The sequence below is a fragment of the Lipomyces tetrasporus genome (genome assembly GCF_029532465.1).
Source record: "Lipomyces tetrasporus strain NRRL Y-64009 chromosome Unknown POJ06scaffold_1, whole genome shotgun sequence".
NCBI classification, from domain to species: domain Eukaryota; kingdom Fungi; phylum Ascomycota; class Lipomycetes; order Lipomycetales; family Lipomycetaceae; genus Lipomyces; species Lipomyces tetrasporus.
In genome coordinates this window covers 78123-100106 of record NW_026611596.1, presented here as the reverse complement: position 1 = coordinate 100106, position 21984 = coordinate 78123, and the positions used below count along the sequence as shown (strand labels likewise).

General features: G+C 50.4%; 8 protein-coding genes across 8 annotated transcripts; 4 read left to right on the top strand and 4 right to left on the bottom strand.

The window, feature by feature from the left end:
- Positions 1-1281: 1281 nt before the first annotated feature.
- Positions 1282-2328, bottom strand: POJ06DRAFT_190692 (uncharacterized protein; the record flags this gene model as incomplete). Its single annotated transcript, XM_056184812.1, has 2 exons — positions 1282-2051; positions 2142-2328. The coding sequence occupies 2 exons, from the start codon at positions 2326-2328 to the stop codon at positions 1282-1284; spliced, it is 957 nt and encodes a 318-aa protein (XP_056046865.1).
- A 3113-nt stretch (positions 2329-5441) lies between these two features.
- Positions 5442-7559, top strand: POJ06DRAFT_525 (major facilitator superfamily domain-containing protein). The gene is made up of 2 exons (XM_056191168.1): positions 5442-6192; positions 6252-7559. The coding sequence occupies exons 1-2, from the start codon at positions 5723-5725 to the stop codon at positions 7432-7434; spliced, it is 1653 nt and encodes a 550-aa protein (XP_056046864.1). The 5' UTR covers positions 5442-5722; the 3' UTR covers positions 7435-7559.
- Positions 7560-8097: 538 nt separating this feature from the next.
- POJ06DRAFT_520 (uncharacterized protein) lies at positions 8098-11885 on the bottom strand. The gene is made up of 2 exons (XM_056191159.1): positions 8394-11885; positions 8098-8341 (listed from the first exon to the last, which is right to left on the bottom strand). Exons 1-2 carry the CDS (start codon positions 11685-11687, stop codon positions 8237-8239), a joined length of 3399 nt encoding a protein of 1132 aa, XP_056046863.1. The 5' UTR covers positions 11688-11885; the 3' UTR covers positions 8098-8236.
- A 199-nt stretch (positions 11886-12084) lies between these two features.
- On the bottom strand, positions 12085-14684 carry POJ06DRAFT_279212 (glycoside hydrolase superfamily; the record flags this gene model as incomplete). The annotated part of the gene is made up of 4 exons (XM_056189793.1): positions 12085-13188; positions 13233-13479; positions 13527-14195; positions 14245-14684. The coding sequence occupies 4 exons, from the start codon at positions 14682-14684 to the stop codon at positions 12085-12087; spliced, it is 2460 nt and encodes an 819-aa protein (XP_056046862.1).
- A 215-nt stretch (positions 14685-14899) lies between these two features.
- On the bottom strand, positions 14900-15531 carry POJ06DRAFT_272144 (uncharacterized protein; the record flags this gene model as incomplete). The annotated part of the gene is made up of 1 exon (XM_056189550.1): positions 14900-15531. One exon carries the CDS (start codon positions 15529-15531, stop codon positions 15088-15090), a length of 444 nt encoding a protein of 147 aa, XP_056046861.1. The 3' UTR covers positions 14900-15087.
- A 1768-nt stretch (positions 15532-17299) lies between these two features.
- On the top strand, positions 17300-17833 carry POJ06DRAFT_234434 (uncharacterized protein; the record flags this gene model as incomplete). Its single annotated transcript, XM_056185788.1, has 1 exon — positions 17300-17833. One exon carries the CDS (start codon positions 17300-17302, stop codon positions 17831-17833), a length of 534 nt encoding a protein of 177 aa, XP_056046860.1.
- Positions 17834-18006: 173 nt separating this feature from the next.
- On the top strand, positions 18007-19701 carry POJ06DRAFT_495 (uncharacterized protein). Its single transcript, XM_056191124.1, has one exon. It carries the CDS (start codon positions 18179-18181, stop codon positions 19628-19630), a length of 1452 nt encoding a protein of 483 aa, XP_056046859.1. The 5' UTR covers positions 18007-18178; the 3' UTR covers positions 19631-19701.
- Positions 19702-19886: 185 nt separating this feature from the next.
- On the top strand, positions 19887-21451 carry POJ06DRAFT_241791 (general substrate transporter). The gene has a single exon (XM_056186155.1). The coding sequence runs from the start codon at positions 19996-19998 to the stop codon at positions 21076-21078; it is 1083 nt and encodes a 360-aa protein (XP_056046858.1). The 5' UTR covers positions 19887-19995; the 3' UTR covers positions 21079-21451.
- The last annotated feature ends 533 nt before the right edge of the window (positions 21452-21984 follow it).

Here is a 21984-nt window from a genome sequence, read left to right as displayed (position 1 = left end):
CTTGGACGCCTTCTGATCTAACGCCTATGACAGGTAATATAATCGCATTCGAGATAGTAGCGTAGTGGAGCATGGTCTTGGAACAAGACGCCCATCCATATGTATATGAAATGCCACTCATTAACCGAATTTAGAAGCAAGTAAATTGTGTAACCTATAGCTCATTGACCAGCCACTTACGAGCAAATAAAATTTAACAAATCACCCTCGACAAGACCAACGCAACAGCAAATCAGCAAGAATAAGTTACATGGACAGACTTGGCCCGTGTACTGTACGATAAACGCAGCTAAAAATTTCTGTCAATTTCTTGTTTTCTTCAGCGCATGCTGAAAAATCTAAACTTCACCATCTAGCTGTTCCATCTTCCAGGAATTCCTGCAAATGATTGGCATCTAGACTTATTGACACTAGTCGGATGTCCCCAATATCCTCTTGGCCAGCTGAAAGTAGATCCTCCATAGTCAGACCTTCATCAACTTTGTCACATTCTCAACCACTGGCTAATAAAATTATGTAGCACCACAACTCCAAAACCCATGTCGTGTTGCGACTTACGATTCTTGGGGACGGATTTACGATGCCCGTACGATGCCCGTACGATGCCCGAAATCGGATCTTGTCTATATAGAATCCTGCGTTTCAAAACAGAGTTCTCCTGAAATGCTCCATAGCAGAAAACATCTTCCCCGGGTCGACTAATCCAGGCAGCCCAGTACCTAGAGCTTCTGTATCTTTACCATATTAAGAATGTGTAAGAATCTAGCGGTTCTGAAATCTTGACGATCCTTTCCGGAAATGCCATTCTACTTGAAACTACCCATGGATACGGAATATTACGAATCTGAATACGGAGAAGGCTAAGCTAATTTATTAATTATAGATACAGATACGAGATAGAGATATTTTGTCTCGTTGCGGATACGAATACGAATAAGGGAAAATAAGCCCGGATATTATTCAAGTCGATCCCTAACTAAATTGTCAATAAAGGATTTGTTTTCCATACTGTCACCCAAAGGAAACAGTTGAACAGCTGCAGTTAATGACTCGACGAGCTAGAACGTATGTGCGGTCACTTAGTATGTATTGAAGTCACTCGCCGATGCGGAGAACTAATCGCTAAGTGAATGACACTGCGGCTATTATTGCCTTCACTAGGATCTTCTTTGCGGGAAAGCAACTTGTGTAATATGCATATCAGGCATCGGAAGTTTACAAGAGCCGTTTGTATCTGTAAAATACAGTATTGGCGGTCTTCGTCGTGATATGACTAGTTCACTACCAGAACAATTTTTTTTCCCCACGCTTTTCGCGCCAATAATTCGTCGACATAAATAATTCCCAACAGCCTCTTATAACCCAGCCCCATTTCTTCACAAACCCTTCGCTGACCTCCCAGCTATACGGGTCAGACGGTTCGCCCCAGACGACAAGACCAGTTCTTTCACCGTGGCTTGCCACATTGCAGAACTCCACAAGATCAATACAAAGCTCTGTATCATCAAAATCTTCTCCTGCAAGCAGAATATTGTCCCGCATTACCGGATAAGGGAAAAGGTCAAGCCAAGGATGATGGGGAACTGTGCGCTGGAGCGCACTTGGACGGAGCGCTGATGGTGGGCGGGAGATATCAAGATATTCCTGATTCATTGCATTGAAAGGAGACGTAGCATCGCATTTCAACCATTCCATGTTGAAACCAAGTGCACAGTTGTTTCTGACCAGCGCCCGGAAGACGTTGAACTGGACAAGCGTAAGGAGATTATCGGCATCTGGCGAGCCGTGCATTGAGCATTGTCGAGCCCATATCTCGTAATGATTTATGATTATTTCTGCGACGGCGGGATTCAAATTGCACAGCGTGCCCTGTCGTTGCCTGGGTCTCACCTCTGGAAACTGGACCAGAGAGTTGGAACCTTCAGAATTCCGGAGTGCAGGATCTGGACAGGGTCCTGGATTGTGCAAATCAGGAGCAACACCAGTACCGTACACGTGCTCAGAGAGTCGAGCAGTTGAATCAACGCGGTCCGTCTTTCGCTGGCGCCTCCCTGAAAGTCAGAGGACTATTAGTTAACCACGTCTGAGATCTCAATGACAATAGATACGGGACTATGCGGTCACCTGACTGTAAAACATACTGTAAGCTCGTTGATGCAACCGATTCTGTATCCTCCGCCGCTCAGCTGTGCTTGTAATGCCTGTCCAATCGTCTTCTGGACCCCGCACCTCCAGCTGATTCATCATCGGTTCCACCGAAATGGAAATAAGGCATTGATTATTCTCATTTGCGAGCGGAAGGGAGTCACCACCTGCGTCACTACTCATGCTGATATGATCGAAGTAGGTTGCACACCGTGGGAAACGAAAGTGGACCCAAACTGGGATTGCTGCATGTGGCTGAGACGTGCGAGCATTGAGCCTTTGTGCAGCCTGCTTATCCAGCGCCACTGAGCTTGCCGTGATTTGATCCCTGACGAAGGTTTCTCGGAAAATATCAATCAGCGATAGCAATGCATTAGTGTACGACAGACCGATTTCGCCGAGGGAGAATCCCGGTATTAGCAAGGGTGTTATAGTGTTATAGGGAATTGGGTCTACCATCCGTCTCTGGACCTAAGCTAGATAAAGCTCAACATTTAAATATAACAGCGCGACCTGTTTATAGCATTCCAAACAGGCTTTAATGTTATAACAAGGATAATTCTTGGAGGTTGCAATATTGGCGTACCATCGCTTGCACAAAAGATATTGCTGATTATATATAGAGCTATCCGTCCAGAGCGCCGTTCCCAAATCCAAAAAGGAGACTAGGTATAGAAATTTCTCACAAGTCAGGAATGACGAAGTTCGGACTTGGCGTCAGACACCAGAAACTCAGGCAATGAACCCGATAACTTTGAAGCGTTCCCAGAGCACTACCATGTGGGATATAATATCGTGCATGCCAGCCCGCAATCCATCTCATCGAATCTCCTATTAACCAATCATGCTCTCTTTCTTCTGCTATCGTGGACTATATTGTATGTCAAACGCGAAGAGCAGCTTTCAACGTTCGGTCTGGATCCACAAGATGGCTTCGAATCTTCTGGGTACAGGAAGCGCCTCCGCAATGGGTCTAGCGTTTACTTTCTCGAGGAGCATCGCTTGGTCTCTGCGACATAAACGAGAGGTCTGCGAGCTCGACACAGAGCAGAAGAGCAGGGTTATTGCTCATTATTGCTCGGCCACGACATTGCCGACCGGTCAGCTACAAGATCGTTCTTACAAACGATGAAGGAACGGTTCGCCAAGGTTGATGGAATTGCCAATATCGCAGGCGTGGGCCCCACAACCTAGGGATCGAAGAGATCTGGAGACTGATGACAACGAATTCGATTACTTTATGGATATTAATGTGACGGGAATCTAGAACATCCTCGCCGCGTCGCTGTATTCAGCGCCAGCAAGCATGCAGCGATTGGGATGATCAAGAGTGCCGCAATTGAAATGAGGAAGCAAAGCATCGGGGTAAATGCAGTCCTAGATAGATAGTGCGGTGAAGCAACCTTCTGCTGCAATAATAAACATAGCCTTTTAACACGAGGTACTCTGCAAAGGAGCCATTACTGGCATGATCTTTATTTGCACTGGACCTTATCCGTTAGTAGCACGAAAAATGGACAAACGGAGGCTGTGTGCACACTTAGGTGGCTAACGCATCATTCGCAGTTAAATAATGATCTTGTTACGATGTAATCATGCGTCGCATGAACATTTCGAAAATCCAGGATATCGAATATCATTTTTATTAAGAAAATCATCCTCTATTTACAGAGCTTCACATCTTTTGAATTATTTTACTTAAATTTGTTTTCAGCCTGGTTTGTTCTCCTGCAAAGTCGCGACGGGCCCAAATTTACTATGGCGCATGATGGTCCGCGATATGGCCGGGGAGTTGAGGTTGAGAAGACTTGCAGGTACAGCTCATCTGTATTCGGTGTATATGGCCGATGGAAGCTTCCTGTGCCATTCGGCGATTTAAGCCACCTAACTCTCAGGTTCATGGATGTTAATTAAAGTCATAGGCTTGTTGCTGGAGACCATAGAATTCAATCTCTATTTCGACACGTCTATTAAATAGGCAGGAAGTACGGAGGCGTTCAAGGGAGCAGGAATTGGCGAGGTAAGGTATGTATTTTTATATTTCGAAAACTCTCCATGCTAGCACTACTGTGTGCTCAATTTAGCAGGGTTACGGTGAGAATGTCGGAGAATAATCAGAACTCGGCGCCAGCGCGTGGCGGGTGATATGGATTGCAGATCAATACCGCATCGCCCGTTGTCTTATGCTAGATTTATCCACGAGTACGAATTCAGGTCTGTGGCAAGATGAACAGTCATGTGCTAGATGGAAACCGTGAGTGGTTGGGATGTGAGTGAAAGAAATATCTCTAATTTTACTCATAGTTATTCTAAAATCATCACTATATCTCAATTCTCAACCAATGCACTTACGGTGGCGGGACAAATAAGTGCTAACATCTTGACACGCACAACCGTCACTATAGTATTGAACCATAAATTCGTATGTGCGCAGTTTTACGTTTATGGCGTGGCTCACTCGCCTGGGTGGCTCGCTCGCTTATGAAGTACGTCAGTTATACTAACTAAATGTGCTTTTGTAATTATGACATTGTCTGAAGACGAAGGTTTACACGTGGAAGAACAAAAGATTAGACTAGAGTTTATTGTTGGCGGGCAGTCGGCTTGATTAGATTCCGAGCCGTAGATTGCAGCAGAAAAGTGTCATGACTCGATGAACCACAGCTTGGCGTGCCATAGTGCCCTGGTCATGGGCAAGATAACGTTACAGTAATTGGCTAGTGTTGAACAAAATCGCGGCTATTATATATGTTCGTTACAATGAATCATTGATCAGGCAGATAATAGTAATTACACTTGGGTTAACTATTACTAATTAGGATTAAGGAAAGATTGAGTTAAGCAAATTGATACAAATTCCGTAAATCTATGAGATATACAATATCCTGCAAGAAATCTATTGGCCTGTCTTGTGTAAGCCGTCGGGGCTGCTATGCGAAAACACTGATGGTTTGGTCAGAATGACGTCAACCGGACTGTGTCTGACAGTTCTTCCTGCACCTAACAAAGAGTGACGGCTTGTCACTATTTGTTCCGTGTTATCGTGGCCAACATAGTCATTTAGCCGCCAGATTATGCTACTCTAAACCGCCCAATTGACGAGTTTAGGTCCGCAATTCTCTGATTTTCTGCAACGCACTCCATATTCCATTGCTGATATTCGCACATTGAAACTGATAGAATTGCAGTAGAAGGGCATCTGGTCTCGGTGTGCTAAGTAAGCAAGCGCATGCGCCGCACGGGCCCTGAGTCAGCGTCGCACAAAGTTGGTCCGGTGTTCTTTGCAAACGGGCGCCACGATGACGTCGTTTAGCTTATCCATTGTTCCCACCGCCGCACTCCTCCTCCAGCCGGAGCAACTTTTTCCATTCTATTCTGCTTGCGACTCCGAATCCTCACAAAACCAACATGGCTTACTCATCGGCTAGTGACTGCGCTTACAGCTACTCACTCGACATGTCTACACCTTCTGCTGCAATTAGTTTAAATATGGCTCTTATCGACTTGCTGAGCAGTCCAGGCGTCTCCATCACGCACATCGCATACTTTGCGCGCGCACCTCTCAAATCTAAAGACAATGTTGGACATCATTCGTGCAAGTTTCGGCGGCGAGATCATCCACCTTCTCTCAGGTGGTCGTCTGTTGAAGTATCCTGACCAGCAACCTGGGTTCATTGTCCCGTCTACGTTTGGAGTCCGTGCCGCAGACGGCGTTGTTCCCATGTCCAATGATCTCGAATCCACGCTAAAGCTAGCCGAAGAGAAAGTCGACTCTGATAGCGACTATTCGTCGTCATCAGGAGGATCAACGTTGTCCGCTAGTTTCGTTGTCGACTGGTACAGTCCGGATGATCCCGAGAATCCTCGCAACTGGTCCGATATGAAGAAGCTCCTCATCCTAGCTGAAATCTGTTTTCTCACGTTTTCGGTTTATATCGGATCGGCTATGTACACCCCTGGCATTGAGCAGATCATGGAAGAATTTCACGTCGGCAGTGTCGTCGCGCTCATTCCTCTTGCGGTTTACGTGGCGGCATATGGCATTGGGTATGTCGAATAGTCTGGTAGTCTGGGTGGAGTGCTCAACGTCCGCTAACAGAAAATAGCCCAATGATATTTGCTCCACTGTCCGAGGCACCTTTGATTGGCCGAAATTGGGTTTATATTCCGTCTTTGCTTCTGTTTGTTGTCCTGCAGGTCCCAACCGCACTAGTCAAGAACATTGGCGGATTCATTGCCGTACGCGCTATCACTGGCTTTGTGTCGTCTCCCCCTCTCGCCAACGGTGGCGCGTCAATTGGTGACGTCGTCAGTATGAATAATTTGTCATACGGCTTGGCATTGTGGTCGGTCTCTGCGGTCTTGGGTCCGGTTTTTGGCCCGCTCCTGGGCAGCATTTTTGCACAGGTCTTAGGCTGGCGTTGGACTTTCTGGGCCTTGTCGTGGATTTCGGGACTGGCGTTTATCGTCCTTCTTTTCCTCCTTCCCGAGACCTCGGAAGCAACGATCCTGCAACGTCGGGCTCGCCGACTTCGACTATTGACGGGCGACAACAGATACACGACCAAGGCTGAGCAAGAGTACGCCAACTTTACATTGCGCGAGTTTGCATACGAGTCTTTTGTTCGTCCGTTTGTGATCACGTTCACGGAGCCGGGCGTGTTCTTTCTCAACAGCTATACGGCGCTCATTTACGCAGTCATGTATTCCTGGTTCGAGGCTTTCCCTCTTGTCTTTGTGGGCATTCATCACTTCAACCTCATCCAGACGGGATTATCTTATTTCGGAATCATGATCGGTGCTACCGTCGCTGCGATCGCGTTCTGCTCTGCCATGTACTTCTACCTGGCCCCGCGCCTCCAGAGGGGCGCACCTCCAGAGGCTATCTTCCGAATCGCGCTTTTCGCCGCCCCGATTCTGCCCATATCGTTGTTGCTGTTTGGCTGGTCGTCGACCGCGTCCGTGCATTGGATCGTTCCCATCATCGCGAGCGGTCTCTTTCTGCTGGGCGGCTACACGGTCTTCCAAGTCGTATTCAACTATCTTGGCATGTCGTACCCGCGCTTCCTGGCCTCCGTGTTCGCCGGCAACGATTTATTCCGATCGTGCTTTGCCGCTGCCTTCCCGCTGTTTGCAAAGGCCATGTTTGTTAACCTCGGAGGGGAGCGGTTCCCGGTTGCCTGGGGCTCGACCTTGTTGGCTGGAATTGCCTTGTTGATGGTGCTGATTCCGGTTGTCTTGTTGGTCTTGGGCCATCGGTTGAGATCCGGGTCAAAGTACGCTAATTAATTTCGGCGCGACTTTTGCATTAATATGGGAAGCACGAGGGACAATAGAAGCCTATAGATTCGGCACTGGCATTGGGTTTTGGCGTAGTGTTTTTTTGGTGCATTTCTAGACCGTGTTGCATTTAGTTTTTAGACTCTATTTTAGGTATAATTAGTTATAATAATAAGACACTGACGCTACAATTACTTGTCCATCCTTGTTGGGGTTGGTTTAGAAAGCAATGGCTATATCTTGATTATAAATCCCTGAGGAGCCCTTGCTGAAATAGCTGCCCTCAAAACATAACTGTCACTATGGAAGCGCAAATAAAGCAGAATATATATAGCAGCACAAAAGCGGCAAGAAGACAGGTAACCAAAAACAAAATGGAGGCTGAGCTCTGCCGGGTCCCCAACCGCAGCGGCATGGAATTCGGCATGTGCTATTACTTTTCGCCGTTGGTACTGGATGGTACTGGAACGGCCAAGTATCCGATTTTATTCCTGTCTGCCCAGAACTCGATGTCTTCAAGGACCCAAGGGTAGATGTCCTGGTCAAAAGTCAGTAGGCCTAGATGGCGAACGGGCAGCAGGGGTACCCACTTTGTAAGCTTCGGCACCAAACCACGCGTCGAGATGGCCGTAGTTCAGAAACACTTTGCGGCGATACATATCCGGGCCGTTCGCGTCGCGCACAAAGTTGTAGTCGGCGTTGGTCGACTCGGGTGCGTACACCTGGTTCTTGTCGCCTTGCATAAAAGTAATCGGGAAGCTAGATATTTTAGTAACTTCCCAGAACATGGGATGAATCTCGCCGAATGGACTCACTTCAAATTTCTGCGCGCGTTGTCGGCCGTGACGTACACTTTCTCGCGCTTGACGTTGAGGAGCTCCTTCTGGATTGTCATGTCAATGAGCTGCAAGAGGGTCTGTGCAACCAGTCAGCTTTGGTCAAGGCAAATACAAAGGCAGAGCCCATACCGTCATGTTCACGCCGCCCATGATCTTGTCGAGATTGGAATGCAGCGCATCATTCAAGTTATCATGGTGCCACAAAACACCAAAGCAGAGGCTGCTGCGATGGCACACGGTCGAGCCGCAAATCTCACTGAATTGGCCGACCGGATACAGACGCAGGACCTGGTCGATGGCAACTTGCATAAGACCACGCGGCGTGCTATGGACATCGAGGTACTTAACACCAAGCAGGCGGTTGACAATAGGTGCCAAGTACAGGTGGGCCTTGACCCAGTTGACAGTGGCTGCGACAGGGTGCATAGCCACCTGGGATGCAACAACATGGCCAAGGCCCGTGATGGTCCCGTCGAGCAGCCCCATAAACGTTGCAACACTGCCGGCACAGTGAACGACGGCCGAGATGTTTGGGCAGCCGGTGCGGCGCTTGACTTCGGAAACGGCCGCTTCGACATCAAACCGAACGCTCTCGACCGCAATCTGACCTTTGGACGCGCGAATTGTAGGCGAAAGGCGGTGGTCGACAGAGAAAACATCGTAACCCCGATCAGTGAGAAACGTGACAAAGTTTCTCGGGATCAGGTTCGTGGCAAAGATCTCGTACGTGACACTGGCTCCAGGCACAAGCAATATGGGACCTTTCCTGCCGGCGTTCCACCGGTGCATGCGTATTTGGCCGCCGTCTCTGGTCGACGCATACCATTCGACATGCTCTGTACTAGTCGTGGGATACGTCGTGCTCTTGCTAGCCCCAGTGTACTGGAGCATTGGAGGCAGGAAATGCTCGGCAATGTTCGCGGCAAAGTACGTCACAAACTGGGCGCCGATTTTGAACGCGGCCAGCTGCTGGCGGAGCCGGGCGAGCCGAGGCGGTATGTTGACATTCTCGGGCAGGTTAGCCCAGGCTGCGAAACCGGTCAGCTCCTTGACTAAATCGCTCACGCCGAGACGGAGAATACCCCGTCCGGTGACAGTTCCGGCTGTGAGGTTGCCTCTGTCCTCGGCCACCGTGACCGTCACGTAGAGCGTCGTTGTTGCCCTCCACATAAGGCCCGCATTGAACATGGCGGTCGAGTTGACGACTTTGTGGCCCTCAAACCTGTACTTTGTTCCGTCGGTGGCCAGGAGATTCAGGTCATAAGCAAGATTTTCTGTGCTGACATGACTGAGGTCACGGGTGAAAAGGCGAAACCGGCTGCCTGCGCAGACAAGCAAAGGATCGTCAGAAAGGGCTCGGCAACTGACGGTTCCGGCAATGTCGGCCGAGTGGTCATCGAGCGACACCAGTGCGTGCAAGTCATAAGCGATGATTGTCAGGAAGACGTCCATGGCCGTCGAACTTGAGCGACCTTGCCGGTCAGCGAACTCGTAATCCTCGCTGGTCACGCCGGTGCCGAAGTGACCTTTCATGACTTCGCTGAATGCGATGCCGCCTTCGGCAGGCGCCGGTGTCAAGAACCCATTGCGAATGGCATAGAGATCGGTTTGCGATCGCGGCGGCGCGTAAGCCGGCGCTTTAAAATCAACCGGGTGGGTGATGATGCGCGGGTTGATGACCCAGCCGCGGTCTCTGGCCGCGAGCTCGACCGTACGTTCTGCGATTGCACTTATGGTCAAGAACGGATTCACGCCGATGGCAGTCGGAATGACGGCGCCGTCGACGACGTAAAGGCCCGTGTGAACGTCGGTCTTCCGTCTGCCGTCACTATACTTGAATACCTGGCCCTTGTGGTTCGTGACGCCGGTCGTGCCGTCGGCGCCCATGGCACAGCCTCCGATTGAATGCACCGTGATGAGTGCGTCGCCTGCGATCGGAGTGTAGAAAGGTCCGGGGACAAACGTGCCGCCACTCCGGACTGTCATGCTGGCGAGCGTTTCGTGCAACTGTTTGACCCTGGTTGTGTCTCCGACGCCTTCAAACGAAATACGCAGCTTGTTGTTTTGGAGACTGAGGATGCCCTGGTTGTCATCGTGGCTCATGATCAGGTACATCATGGTGCGGTTAAGGGCTCCGACAAACGGACCGCCGAGGCGGCTCTGAAGCACACGCGCTAGGGATACAATGGCCTGAATAGGATTCTGGGACGGTGAGACCTTGTTCGGAGTCAGATTGAACAAGGTCTGAAGGAAAGGAGACAATGCAAAGGGTGCGACGCCCTCCTCGATGACGTATCGCTTGAGCACGTCCGGGTTGTTGCGCATGTCGATAACGCCGGTGATGCAGGGCCCGACTTGGTCAGTGACAGGACGCTTGGCAGGATCATTGGGACCGACTCCGATCGCGTTGCACTCGGCAGCACTCAAGTCGTAGCCAAAGGCTAGAATGTCGCCGTTGCCCGAGTACGACCGGCCGACGTTGTCGCTCACAGGCAAGCCCATTGCCTTGCTGCGAAGAATAATTTCTGTCGACCCTAACGCGCCGGCACCAAGGAACACAGCGTTGGCCAATACAAAGAACGGCTTGGTATCAAAGTCGTCGGTAAATTCTTGGCGACCGGGCTGCAGCCATTTGAAGAAGACGACCCATTTTTGGGTTGACTCGATATACTTGACATGAGTGACCTCGCAGCTGCAGAATATTTCCGCGCCATGGTTCCACGCGTCCGCGATGTACGTGACAAGGGTTGTGGTCTTGCTGCCGTCGTTGACCCCGGTGCAGTCATTGCCGGTCAGTGTGGACGCGTGCTGGTAGACGCCGGCCGCGTTGAGCCCGTCATTGAAGCTGACCGTGATTGGCGTGCGGCTGAAGCGGTCACTGTAGCCGGACCCCAATTGGTTGGCCTGTCTCTCGAGGGTCGTGAGCTTTTTGAGCGTGGGCCAGTCCTCAGGATACGGGGTCGGCCGAAGCATCTTCTCTGCCCGGTCGTAGTACCTCGACAGACCCTCGGCCTTGAGCTCGGGAGGCCACACGTCCATGCGCTCGGTGAGATCGTCCATCCGCAAGGCGACATTGGCATTCAGAAGGCTCGTGCCGCCGAGACCCTCGCCGACGAACGCGTTTTGGTCGTCGCCGACATAAAGATGGTACAAACCATTACGCTTGCCGGTCTCGAAAGTCTCATCCGGAGCCGAAACATGGACCTCAGGAAGAGAGTCGGAGACAGATTCGGGGAACTCGCCCGGCCAGCGCTCGAGGCCCTTTTCGAGCACAGCGACTGAGTGACCGGTGCGAGCCATGCGACAGGCGGCGACGCCGGCGCCGTAGCCGCTGCCAATGACGACGACGTCGTAAGCAGGCCTCATTTTGGGGACCGGAAGGCCGATGCGAGGAAAGTCGGCTTGCTGTGGACCGAACGACATGTTGAGAATTGTTGAGAGTGAGAGGAGTCTGACGATCAGCCGAGACTGTGTGTATTTAAATCATGATCAAGAAGGCAAACTCTCGGATCAATTGGAAAGAAACGATCGAATAACAGTGACGATAATTGCCATACGCTGGGATTGAGTACATGTGATAGTTCAAGAAACCACCGAACTGGAAAGCGGCACTGATGACAAGGAATCGGGGATAAATGTGCCTGGTGCCTTGTGCCTTAAGCCAGCCGCCCAGTTCAAGTTAGCCGAGCTGGAGCCGAGGGGACAGAGCCGCTTGTTAACAACAGGGTAACTGGCAGAATCATCGAGCCTAGTTTTGAACATCTAATTATTGCTTAACTTATCTATTAGATAATATATAACACTACTACCAAAAGAAATCTCAAGCGACGACAACATCCACTGTCCAACACACTGCCTTCTCCGACGTTGGTGCATTCTCGGTTGTCAGGTCGACCTTAATCAAAACCCCAGACTGGTCCAAGTCTGTCATTGAGAACGCTACTGGGCCACTGTTAACATAGACTTTTACAGCCCCGGCTCCGACAGAACCAGGCCTGACAATGAATCCCAGCTTGCCTGCGAATAAGACAGACGTCCTCAGGCCGGTTTCGAGCGTCTCGATACCAGCCACAGCAGCCAATCCTGCGTATTTATCGACCAACCCCAGGCAAGCAAATTCGGTCCCGCCAAGGTTGTGAAATGGCGCGACAGTGATAATTTCGTGCGTGCCCGGCGCCAGGTTGACTGCAGCAAGCGGCACTACTGATCCGGACCCGATCCCGCCATCAAACCGCACAACCTGTTCCATCTCAGCAAACCACAGAGCATACTTGGTGTCCGGCAGAATGTGCAGTCCGAGTACATCAACAACATCAGAAGAAAGAATGACATCGGTCGACGGCTGGACCGCGCCATCGCGAGAACTCCACATGATAAGCGCCGAAGATTTCGCCCCCGGAAAGTATGATGAAGCCTTGATAGATGGCCCGATCCCTGAATCGAGTGATGGTTCCCAAACCCGGGACCGAACCGGCTCTGCTGGATTCTGCGACTTGACAATCTCGAATTGGCCTGTCGTGGTCGTGCTAATAAGCTTGCGGATAACGCTCAGATCATGCTCTTCCGCTCTGTCTGACAACAGGACCGGTCCAGGAAAGAATGCCCGAAGCACGGCGTGGTATTCTGCCCACTGTGCACCAGACATGAACATATCGGCGTCTGGAATGAGGCACATGCGTGACGTGATGATGCAATTCATCAGGTTGTAGTGAATGTGATCTCGGTGAACGTTCGGCCGCGGCAGGCCAAAATCGTCTGTATTCCTGAACACGACTTTCATTCCATTCGTCGCAACACCCATGCCGATATCGCCATTGACCGTGCGTTCGTAGTGGGCCATGCAATGAATCACACGACCTTGGCCAAACACTTCATCGGCAGCTTTGTTCATGCCATCCCATAAGGCAGCTGCCTCCTCTGCGCCCTCGACTCCCCGGCCAAAAATGAAGAAAACGACTGATCGTCCACCTTGGCAAATGTGACCCCGGCATCGGCACAGACCGAGAAATAGTCTTTCCAAAATTGATAGGTCAATTCCTTGGGAGGAAGCCACCATACGCGATCCCGTTCGTCTGGCAGCCAAAGGGTCTGAATGTCGTCGAAGCCGTCGCTAGCAATGCCCGGAAGGAACTCTGCGTTGAGCTTGAACGGCCGCATTTTATACTTGGCAACTAGGGGCGATTGAGACGCAATCGAATTCCAATATCCATGAAGCCTATACAAATTTAGAACACGGTGTCTAGACCGTCGGCAACTACTTACGTCATCCAGACTCCAACATTCTCGACCGTAGGCAAGCCCTCCTTGATTATGGAAACCGTCTCCTTAAACGAAGCGTCCATGCCGTCCCACACATCAAAGCTCCACAAGCCGCGCGTTGCGGCTATTCCGTTCATGCCGGACCGAATATCCTGCCAGCCATCGTCAATAATAAACGAGCTGACTGGAATTTGCGCCGACTTGAGCGACTGAACCAGCTTCTCCAGCTTGGCCCGCGTGGGACGAACGTTCTCGCCGATGCTCGACCACGTACAGAATCCCAACTGGTTAAAAGGCGACAGAGTGCCCCTGTCCTGAGCAGGCGGATCCACAAACGGGACGGCGGCCATTCCCAAGTGCGTCTTGGCCAAGCCGACGGCAGCGTCCACCGATGCATACACGTCTTCGTTTGCGGTAATCTTGCCCACAACATAGACCTTTGCGGCGGCTTGGCCGGCGTTGATTCTTCTCACTCGAGCGTACACGCCCGGCTCTTCTCCATCGCGCGCTCCTGACACATGCACTATGGCGTGCGAGGAGGAGCACGGAAATATGCAGAACGACGCGGACGGGTCGATTGCAGGATTGACCGGCTGCAGGAGCAACATGTGAGCACTGAAAAGATCGGGAAGGTCACGCAAGTGCATCCAGCGGGGCTCAATCCAGGTCGCACTAGTCGACAGTTAGCGTGTATTGCCAACCCGCTCTCCGCCCCACATACCGAGGTCGTATCCACACCCAGCCCTGCCAATCGTCAGGGTTGATCCAGGGGATTTTGACGGAAACCAAGTCGTCCTGTTGCTCGAGTTCAATGACGGTAGTGAATTCCTTTTCAGCACCCTCCGCTGCTCTTGGAAGTACCGTGGCATGTCCATCGAGCGCGATCTCGTCGCCATCAAAGTCATAAGAGTACTTCAAGCTCAGTGGCCTATGTTGTACATCCACAGAAGCCGTATACGTATAGTACCCATCACCTATGGTAGGGATTTGAACCAGAGTGAAACAACTCGACGATCCATCAGAGACCGCGACTTGGATCTGTTGATCCGGCCGACTAGCTATTGCGAACACGGCAAACGACTTTGTCGACGTTACGACAGTCTGTCCTGGCGCAGGGACAAAACAGATGCTTGTTGATGTTGAAGTAACGTCGCTAACCATTGCAAACTGCGACTGGACATGTAAATGGAAGACAGTGGCCAGTTTGTATGGGAAGATTGCATGGGAAGTTATCCAGGACGATTTGCGCCCGAGAAACTACAATATAAGCGCAGCCGACTTTGATTTGACAGCTGGTGCGTGCGCGTGCGCGTGCGTCTGCGCGTCTTTTGAGTCTTGAGTCTTTAGTGGGGATGCGGGGGGAACTTCTTGACTCTTGAGTGGGGACGCGGGGGAAACTTGCTGGGGCGCTGTGGGGAAATATTTCGAGGACGGCCGGCCGGCAGCAAGAAGATGCGCCTCGAAATTGAGTTTGTGCTTGGGGCGTTTGCGGCGAATTCAAGTTACTGTGGTGGAATAAGACTGCACGTGATCACATGCATTCTAGAAGCGCGATTGCTCGGGTTTACTTCGGGTGTTCGCGAAGTAACGTGATCACGCGTCCGGGGCCAGAAACTGACTGGCGTCGCTTATCTTTATCTCGAACAATCCTGTCGACCAGACCACAGAACTGACCCCGTAGCGCTGGCGCCGCCAGACGACTGTCAAGCTTTGTCCTCCCGTTAAACTCCATTTTTTGGGCAGTTTCGCTGAACTTGTATGTATTACCGTCGACAATGTCGCCGTCAAATTCTGTTTTTCGCAAAATATCCGCTTGCCCAACACACTCTCTCTCACCATGGAACAAGCTGAGCAGAAAAACCTGGAGCCAATCACGACTTATGGTTTCAATCAGGACTTGTACAGCGCGCAGTTGAACCTGAACGCCAAACCTGGTGCAGCGCCTCGCGCCTTCGCAGGCAATCAGGGCCAACCCGTGGGCAGTATTCTGATCCCTGGTCGTGTCCATGTCTGTTATTCATGGAAGGCTATGTTATGACACCAGTCTGATTGGCAACTTTTTGGCCTATCCGAGCGTTGCGGAGAAAGTTACCGGTGTGGGCAGCTTCTTTGGTGTCATTGCGAACGGCTTAGTCGAATCATTGTTCTTTCGCTCTAAGGTCATAAAAACGTAATCAACTTGCGATTACCTTTGCTAGCAGAGTAAGTATAGACTGAATAGAGCTCCTTGTTCCAGGATTGAGAGAATGGGCAGTAGGTCAATCAAGCCGATCACAGCTGTTGTCCTCCAAGGTCGCTTCTTAAGTCTTATTTGCCTTGTCGAATATTGTCTGCTTGTACGAGTATTGTCTGCTTATGCTGATGTCTTGAATTGCGTTCAATCTGGAATAACTTAATAGTACAGGTGTAATTTATCTGTCAGGCTATGGTGGTAAGCTGGCGAGTAGTCCTCGACATAATTTCTTGCCCGGCATGGCGCATTCTCTCAGGCAAAATACACTCGAGGGACATTGGGTCTGGAATGAGCTCCGGCGAATCCACTATCCGACCCAGTCTCCCCCCCGTCCAGCATGCACGAGGATCAGTATGGCAACTTTGTACATAATGTGCAAATGATATGCAAGAAAAAAGTCATGACGCCCTCGATTTACAACATCTTGTTTTGCACGAAATTACAGAGTCAGGAGTACAACTTTGGGTGATGAAGCAGTCTGGAAAAGCTAAACGGCTGGTTGCGGCGTCGAGAAGGCGCTTGCGTCTTGACAAGCAAGGTCGTGTGTCTCATTTGGCGCGTACGCCATTATCGCAGTGGCCCAGGCAGCAGTATTCCTGGGAGTTAGAGTCGATTTCTTTCCTAGTATTTACAAAATTCTAGACGAATTTTGTTCTTAGAGTGGTGAGTAGAGCGGCCGGCGCGTGGCAAACACTATGATGAGCGAATCTTGTGTCCGGCTATCGCCTCGTCTGCTCCTGCCACTAAGTTCAGTGAGAAGTTTGCCCCGCAATCAGGCGCACGACTATCCATTACTTGTCACTTTGATTATGCGTACCTGTCAGAATAAACATTCGATGAAAGACTCCGTTGCCAAACGGATAACTTCTGCAGTCTGGTCGCTTGAATGGCGAGGATGGGCACCAAATGTTCCTATCTCTGCAGCCCCCGCACTTTGCTGATTAGAGTTCGGCACCAAAGTGGAGCAAGAAATAAAGATCCCCGGAAATCCAGCAGTTAGGGTTTTGTTGTGCTGCGCCACGGGCCCTGTCACTCGGGCGATCATTTTTTCTCGGTTGCTCCAATGAATATTCGCAGTTCTGGGGCTGTTGTGTGCTGATGAACGTCCTGCCGTCCACAGGATGCACACAGTCTATTGCGGTAGAAATGCTAAAGGTTGTTTCTGTCTTTACTACCCAATCGGTGTTTTGTGATGGCAACAATAGAGTGGAACTGGGCAAGGTGAGCATCAGGGTAATGTTTTCCTCGGGAATATTTCGGGCGAATTGAGCCCATCGACAGCTGTGGCTTGTTCCCCACGGGGTTGCGGTGCGAGCGCTTGACTGTGCAGTCACGAATTGGCAAATGGGCTCGGTGCTGCCACCCCGCTAGCGCGGCTGCGCTAATGCGATCATCAGCCATTAATGGCCTTCTGATTTTCGCTCCTCCATGAAGCATGGCAGCGTCAAGAACATCTAATGTATATATCGGGCGTACCTCTCCCCTAATTCGATCTTCTCCTCCATCATCAAATCATTGGTGCGCGAAGCCTTCCTCAATTACAATGGAAAAGAATACTTTAACTGCCTCTTCCGTCGCTGATGCTGTGCCTACACCATTGGAGCCGAAGTCCACGTATGGGTTCAATGAGGACTTGTATAGCAATCAGTTGACAGAGATTGCTAAAAGCGGAGCCGAGGTAGAACAGCATTTGCCCCCCCTTAGAGCTATCAAGGCTTATCCTATGGCTATCGTCTGGTCCTTGGTCGTGTCCATGTGTGTCATTATGGAAGGCTATGATACCTCGCTTATCGGTAATTTCTTTGCCTATCCGAGTTTCGCCCAAAAATTTGGTACTTACACTCCTGGGGTTGGCTATCAGTTGAGTGCCGCTTGGCAGGCAGGATTTGGAAATGCTACTGGCGTCGGTAGCTTCTTTGGCGTTATTGCAAATGGTTACTTGGTTGGATGGTTCGGACACAAGCGCGTTTTAATTGGTGCGCTATTTGCCATGACTGCTTTCATTTTCATCATGTTTTTTGCGCAGAATATCCAAATGTTGACCGCCGGCGGTTTCTTGTGTGGACTCCCACCCTAACCCTAACTGCGCCCTCGCGTGGTTGTTCACGGCCGGCGGTAGCACAACAAACGCTCTCCTCGCTCGGACCCCCAATCTGTGTACCGCCAAATCCACAGCAGTCAGCCCGCTGTCTGCACTTTACTTTGGCCAGCCTCAACTGTCGGGCGTTGCGTCTTATGTACGAATACTTGGAATGAGGTTCAGCGCTAACTGCAACGCGCGCGTAGAACGCAGACATATAGACTAAATACTTGCCCCAGTTTGCCCAACCTCCTTCATCCTTCCCCCTTCCTTCCCTACCGGGCTTTACGCTTCCGAACAAACGTAGTCATTACAACTCTTGGTGAAGACCACGTTCTCAACATGCCATCTCAAGGACTCGCCTCAGACACCATGGTACGTACGACTACTGGCGTCAAGCCCGTCTCTGATATCCAAATTGGCGACTACCTTTACGATGCAGCAAATCGGCCAGTCGCTTGCATCGGTGTTGCACAACCTGTCACTGGTGCCCTGAAGAAGATCACGTATACGGAATTTGACTCGAAAGCAAAATCGTCTTTCACATGCGCTCCGGGGTTTCGACTTTCTCTTACAGCGACCATGACAACACCCAGTCTGTGCACGACAATAAACGCTGTACAATGGTTTACTCGCTGCGAGCGAACGCTCACGCTGCAGGGCGACGGTAATCTCCATCTGGATGCTGACTCTTCGTCCGTGGAGTTGGATGACAAGTCTGCGGTTCGGTTTGCCGCCATTGGAAAGTCTTTTGACAGCTTTGCCTGCGGTTGTAAAGGATTTCGAAGGGTAGCGCCCCGTTTCGATACCGAGGGCCAGGCACAGGGGGCGCTCTTCTTTTTGCGTGGCGATCGTCATGATGTTATTGATCCTCTCATTGTCAGAGATGGGGACAAATTCAACCTGACACTGGAGGAGTATGGACGACTCTGTAATAATGAGGTCAAGCGCTCTCGGCTAAAGCTCCACCGCGCTCCACTGTCATTCGATACGTCCACTGTATCCGCTGAGGCCCAAAACTTACCGGTAGACCCATACTTTTTGGGACTCTGGCTCGGAGATGGCCATGCTGACAATACCCGGATTACCTCCTCGGACCCTGAGATTGCCGCCTGGCTGCAATCGTATGTTGACCGATTGAACGGTTCTGTCAAAAATGCGGGTCCTAAGCTCTGTTTGGCAAAAAGATTGAACCACAAGGCAGGCTCGAGGTTGGAAAACGGCTACGCTAGGAAGTGCGATTCCTTCGTCTACAGGATCACGTGCCCGCATGGTGGTGCGCAGCTCAGATATAATCCTGTTCTGGATGGTCTCCGGAAGCTCGACATATTGAACAACAAAAGCGGCGGTATTCCGTCGTCATATATGACTGCCGACGAAGATACTCGTCTGGCCGTCATTGCGGGCCTTATTGACAGTGACGGCACTTATCGGAAGGCACAAAACAATTACCGAATTCTGCAGCAAACGGAAGAGCATAAAAAAATTGTATATGACCTAAAGGAGTTAGCAATCAGCTGTGGCATCTCAGCCACGGGCGTGGATGTTGAGATGAGGAGGTCTAAGTTGGCACCCGAACGCAAGCCTTGTTATATCGTCTATCTGGGTAAGGGTTCGCATAAATTCCAGAAGCATCTGCTTCTGGATCGCAAGAAGATGAATCTGCAAAGGGCCCATATCAATCATGACACCCGCCCTTTCACGATATCAGACGCACCTAATGGCGAGTATAGAGAAATCGAAGTCAGCGGGGCCCAATTCCTACTCGCCAATGGCCTTATTGTCTGTAACTAACTGTGCTAATTGGTCCCCGCTGACTTCTCGTATGGGTTGACAAAGGTCCTTTAGTAGATTCATCGTCTTGCACAGCTGGACACCAACTTCTTTAGGTCGTATACAATGGCTATGATGTTGATGTTGATTGCTCTGTTTCGTTTCATGGTTTTTCGGGGATTCTATAATAATAACTTTCGTTATGGATTAATTTTCGTTCGCGCGTAACTATACCATATCGCTCAAAATATAAGTTCCGGCCGCGAACCAATGTATTCTGTAATCCTGTGAAAAACCCTAACCATGTGTTCGCGTCCGCTGCCCCAGCCTATGCATCCGAAGTTCTTCCTCTTTCGCTCCGCGTGTACTTCACCAGTTACACGAATATGTGCTTCATCATTGGTCAGCTAATTGCTGCTGGTGTGCTTGAGTCATTGGTTAAATTGGACTCAGAGTGGGGCTACCGAATCCCTTACGCTCTCCAATGGGTCTGGCCCTGTTTTTTGATTCCTCTCATGTTCTTTGCTCCTGAATCGCCCTGGCATTTGGTTCGCAAGGGTAAGCTCGAAGAGGCAGAAAAGGTTTTGAGAAGGTTGCAGAGCAAGAGTGCCAATATCGACCCCAAGTTGACGCTCGCGACTATTGTCCATACCAACAAACTTGAACAAGAGCTCGAAATTGGTACATCTTACTGGGACTGCTTCAGAGGATTCGAGCTTCGACGAACTGAAATCGCCTGCATTGTGTTTTCGGGGCAGATTACGTGCGGCATCTGCTTCGCGTACAATTCGACATATTTCTTCCAACAAGTTGGCCTGACTCCAGGCCAAACTTACAAACTTAACGTCGGTGGCACTGCTCTTGCTCTCGTCGGCACTTTTGTTAACTGGCTCGTTATCGCACCCAGGTTTGGTCGTCGGTCCACTTATATTTGCGGTCTGGCTGTCATGACTGGCGTGCTCTTCATCATTGGCATTCTTAACGTGTGGACTGAGAAGAAGTCTGTTGGTATGTCCCAGGCCATTCTCACTCTTCTCTGGACCTTCACCTTCCAGCTTTCTATCGGCCAGCTCGGCTGGGCTCTCCCCGCCGAAATCGGCTCGACGAGACTGCGTCAGAAGACCGTATGCCTAGCTCGCAACGCTTATTATCTTGTCGGGTTTCTCGGCGTTCTCCAGCCCTACTTCATGAACCCGAACGCGTGGAACCTTAAGGGCTACACCGGCTTCTTCTGGGGCGGCACTGCTTTGCTGACGCTTATCTGGGCCTTTTATCGTCTTCCCGAGACCAAGGATCGTCCATTCAACGAGATCGATATTCTCTTTGCCAAGGGTGTGCCAGCCAGAAAATTCAAAGACTACAAGATCGACCCGTACGACATGGCTCAAACCGCTGAACTCGCCGCCGAGGCACACGCTCATCACCATGGCGAAACCAAGGCCGAGAATGTGTTTGTTGAAAGGGCTTAATCAACCTTTTGAATTTGCGAAGGTCGGGTAGCATTTAGCGTTTGTTGGAAATATACATATAATACATGTAACAGCCAGTCTCTTCATGTCATGTTTCTTGCTAGCTCATGCTATATAGTAGATCAAGGGCCTTAGTCAACTGTAGCCTTTAGTCCACAGCTTGAAAATTATCCATGGCATGATATTGAATAACTGCTTTAGTAAATACTGGGATAACTTAAATTGCGCGGTTCAACCTAACGTTGTTAATATCAGGCAAGACTACGAATCATATTTTATGACAGAAGCAACTGAACATGTGAGGTGCAATCTCTAGTATGTAAGTAGATAGATACTGCTCGCTCTCGTTGGAACTTTTGTTAACTGGTTCGTGATCGCACGTTACACTTTACCTCCACATAACTAAAGCGAATATGAGACTTGCGAACGACTTCCCATTAACGTCATCCGTTGGCAGCGCTTGGGTTTGGGTGCGGTGCGACAGATGTGCTTCGGTAGGCTGACAGCAGTAATGATAGTGGCGTCCGTCAGTTCCGAGGCAAGCGGGGCTGCGTTTGCAATCCTGCAACGTAACTTTACTAGCTCCCGATGCTACCGACTGGGACCAGACTGCTCACGCCTCTTTGCGCTAAGAGCCGGGAGAAATCTGAATGTAAGGGCAGAATCGACTGACAGAATCTGGGATACCAATCAAGTCTACGGATGATTGCCGGCAACTCTATCTGGAAGTTTGTCCCACACTGGACATCGTTGACTGTCAAGCGCAGACCCTATGTTTCATTGCAATGAATGAGGCATATGGAGGAGCTATTGTAGTGAGCACATGCGAGGAATCTCGCTATCATTGGGTGTCCCGCCATTTCATCAATCCACCCGTCGGGGGGCACCAACAAGCCCCTAAGAATT

Bases quoted from the DNA above. Each gene is read 5' to 3' on its own strand.
- POJ06DRAFT_525 (XM_056191168.1), top strand. From the start codon at position 5,723: ATGTTGGACATCATTCGTGCAAGTTTCGGCGGCGAGATCATCCACCTT. The intron at 6,193-6,251 runs GTATGTCGAATA...AACAGAAAATAG, and splicing joins GTGGCGGCATATGGCATTGG to CCCAATGATATTTGCTCCAC.
- POJ06DRAFT_520 (XM_056191159.1), bottom strand. From the start codon at position 11,687: ATGTCGTTCGGTCCACAGCAAGCCGACTTTCCTCGCATCGGCCTTCCG. The intron at 8,342-8,393 runs GTATGGGCTCTG...CTGGTTGCACAG, and splicing joins TGGGCGGCGTGAACATGACG to ACCCTCTTGCAGCTCATTGA.
- POJ06DRAFT_495 (XM_056191124.1), top strand. From the start codon at position 18,179: ATGCCATCTCAAGGACTCGCCTCAGACACCATGGTACGTACGACTACT.
- POJ06DRAFT_241791 (XM_056186155.1), top strand. From the start codon at position 19,996: ATGTGCTTCATCATTGGTCAGCTAATTGCTGCTGGTGTGCTTGAGTCA.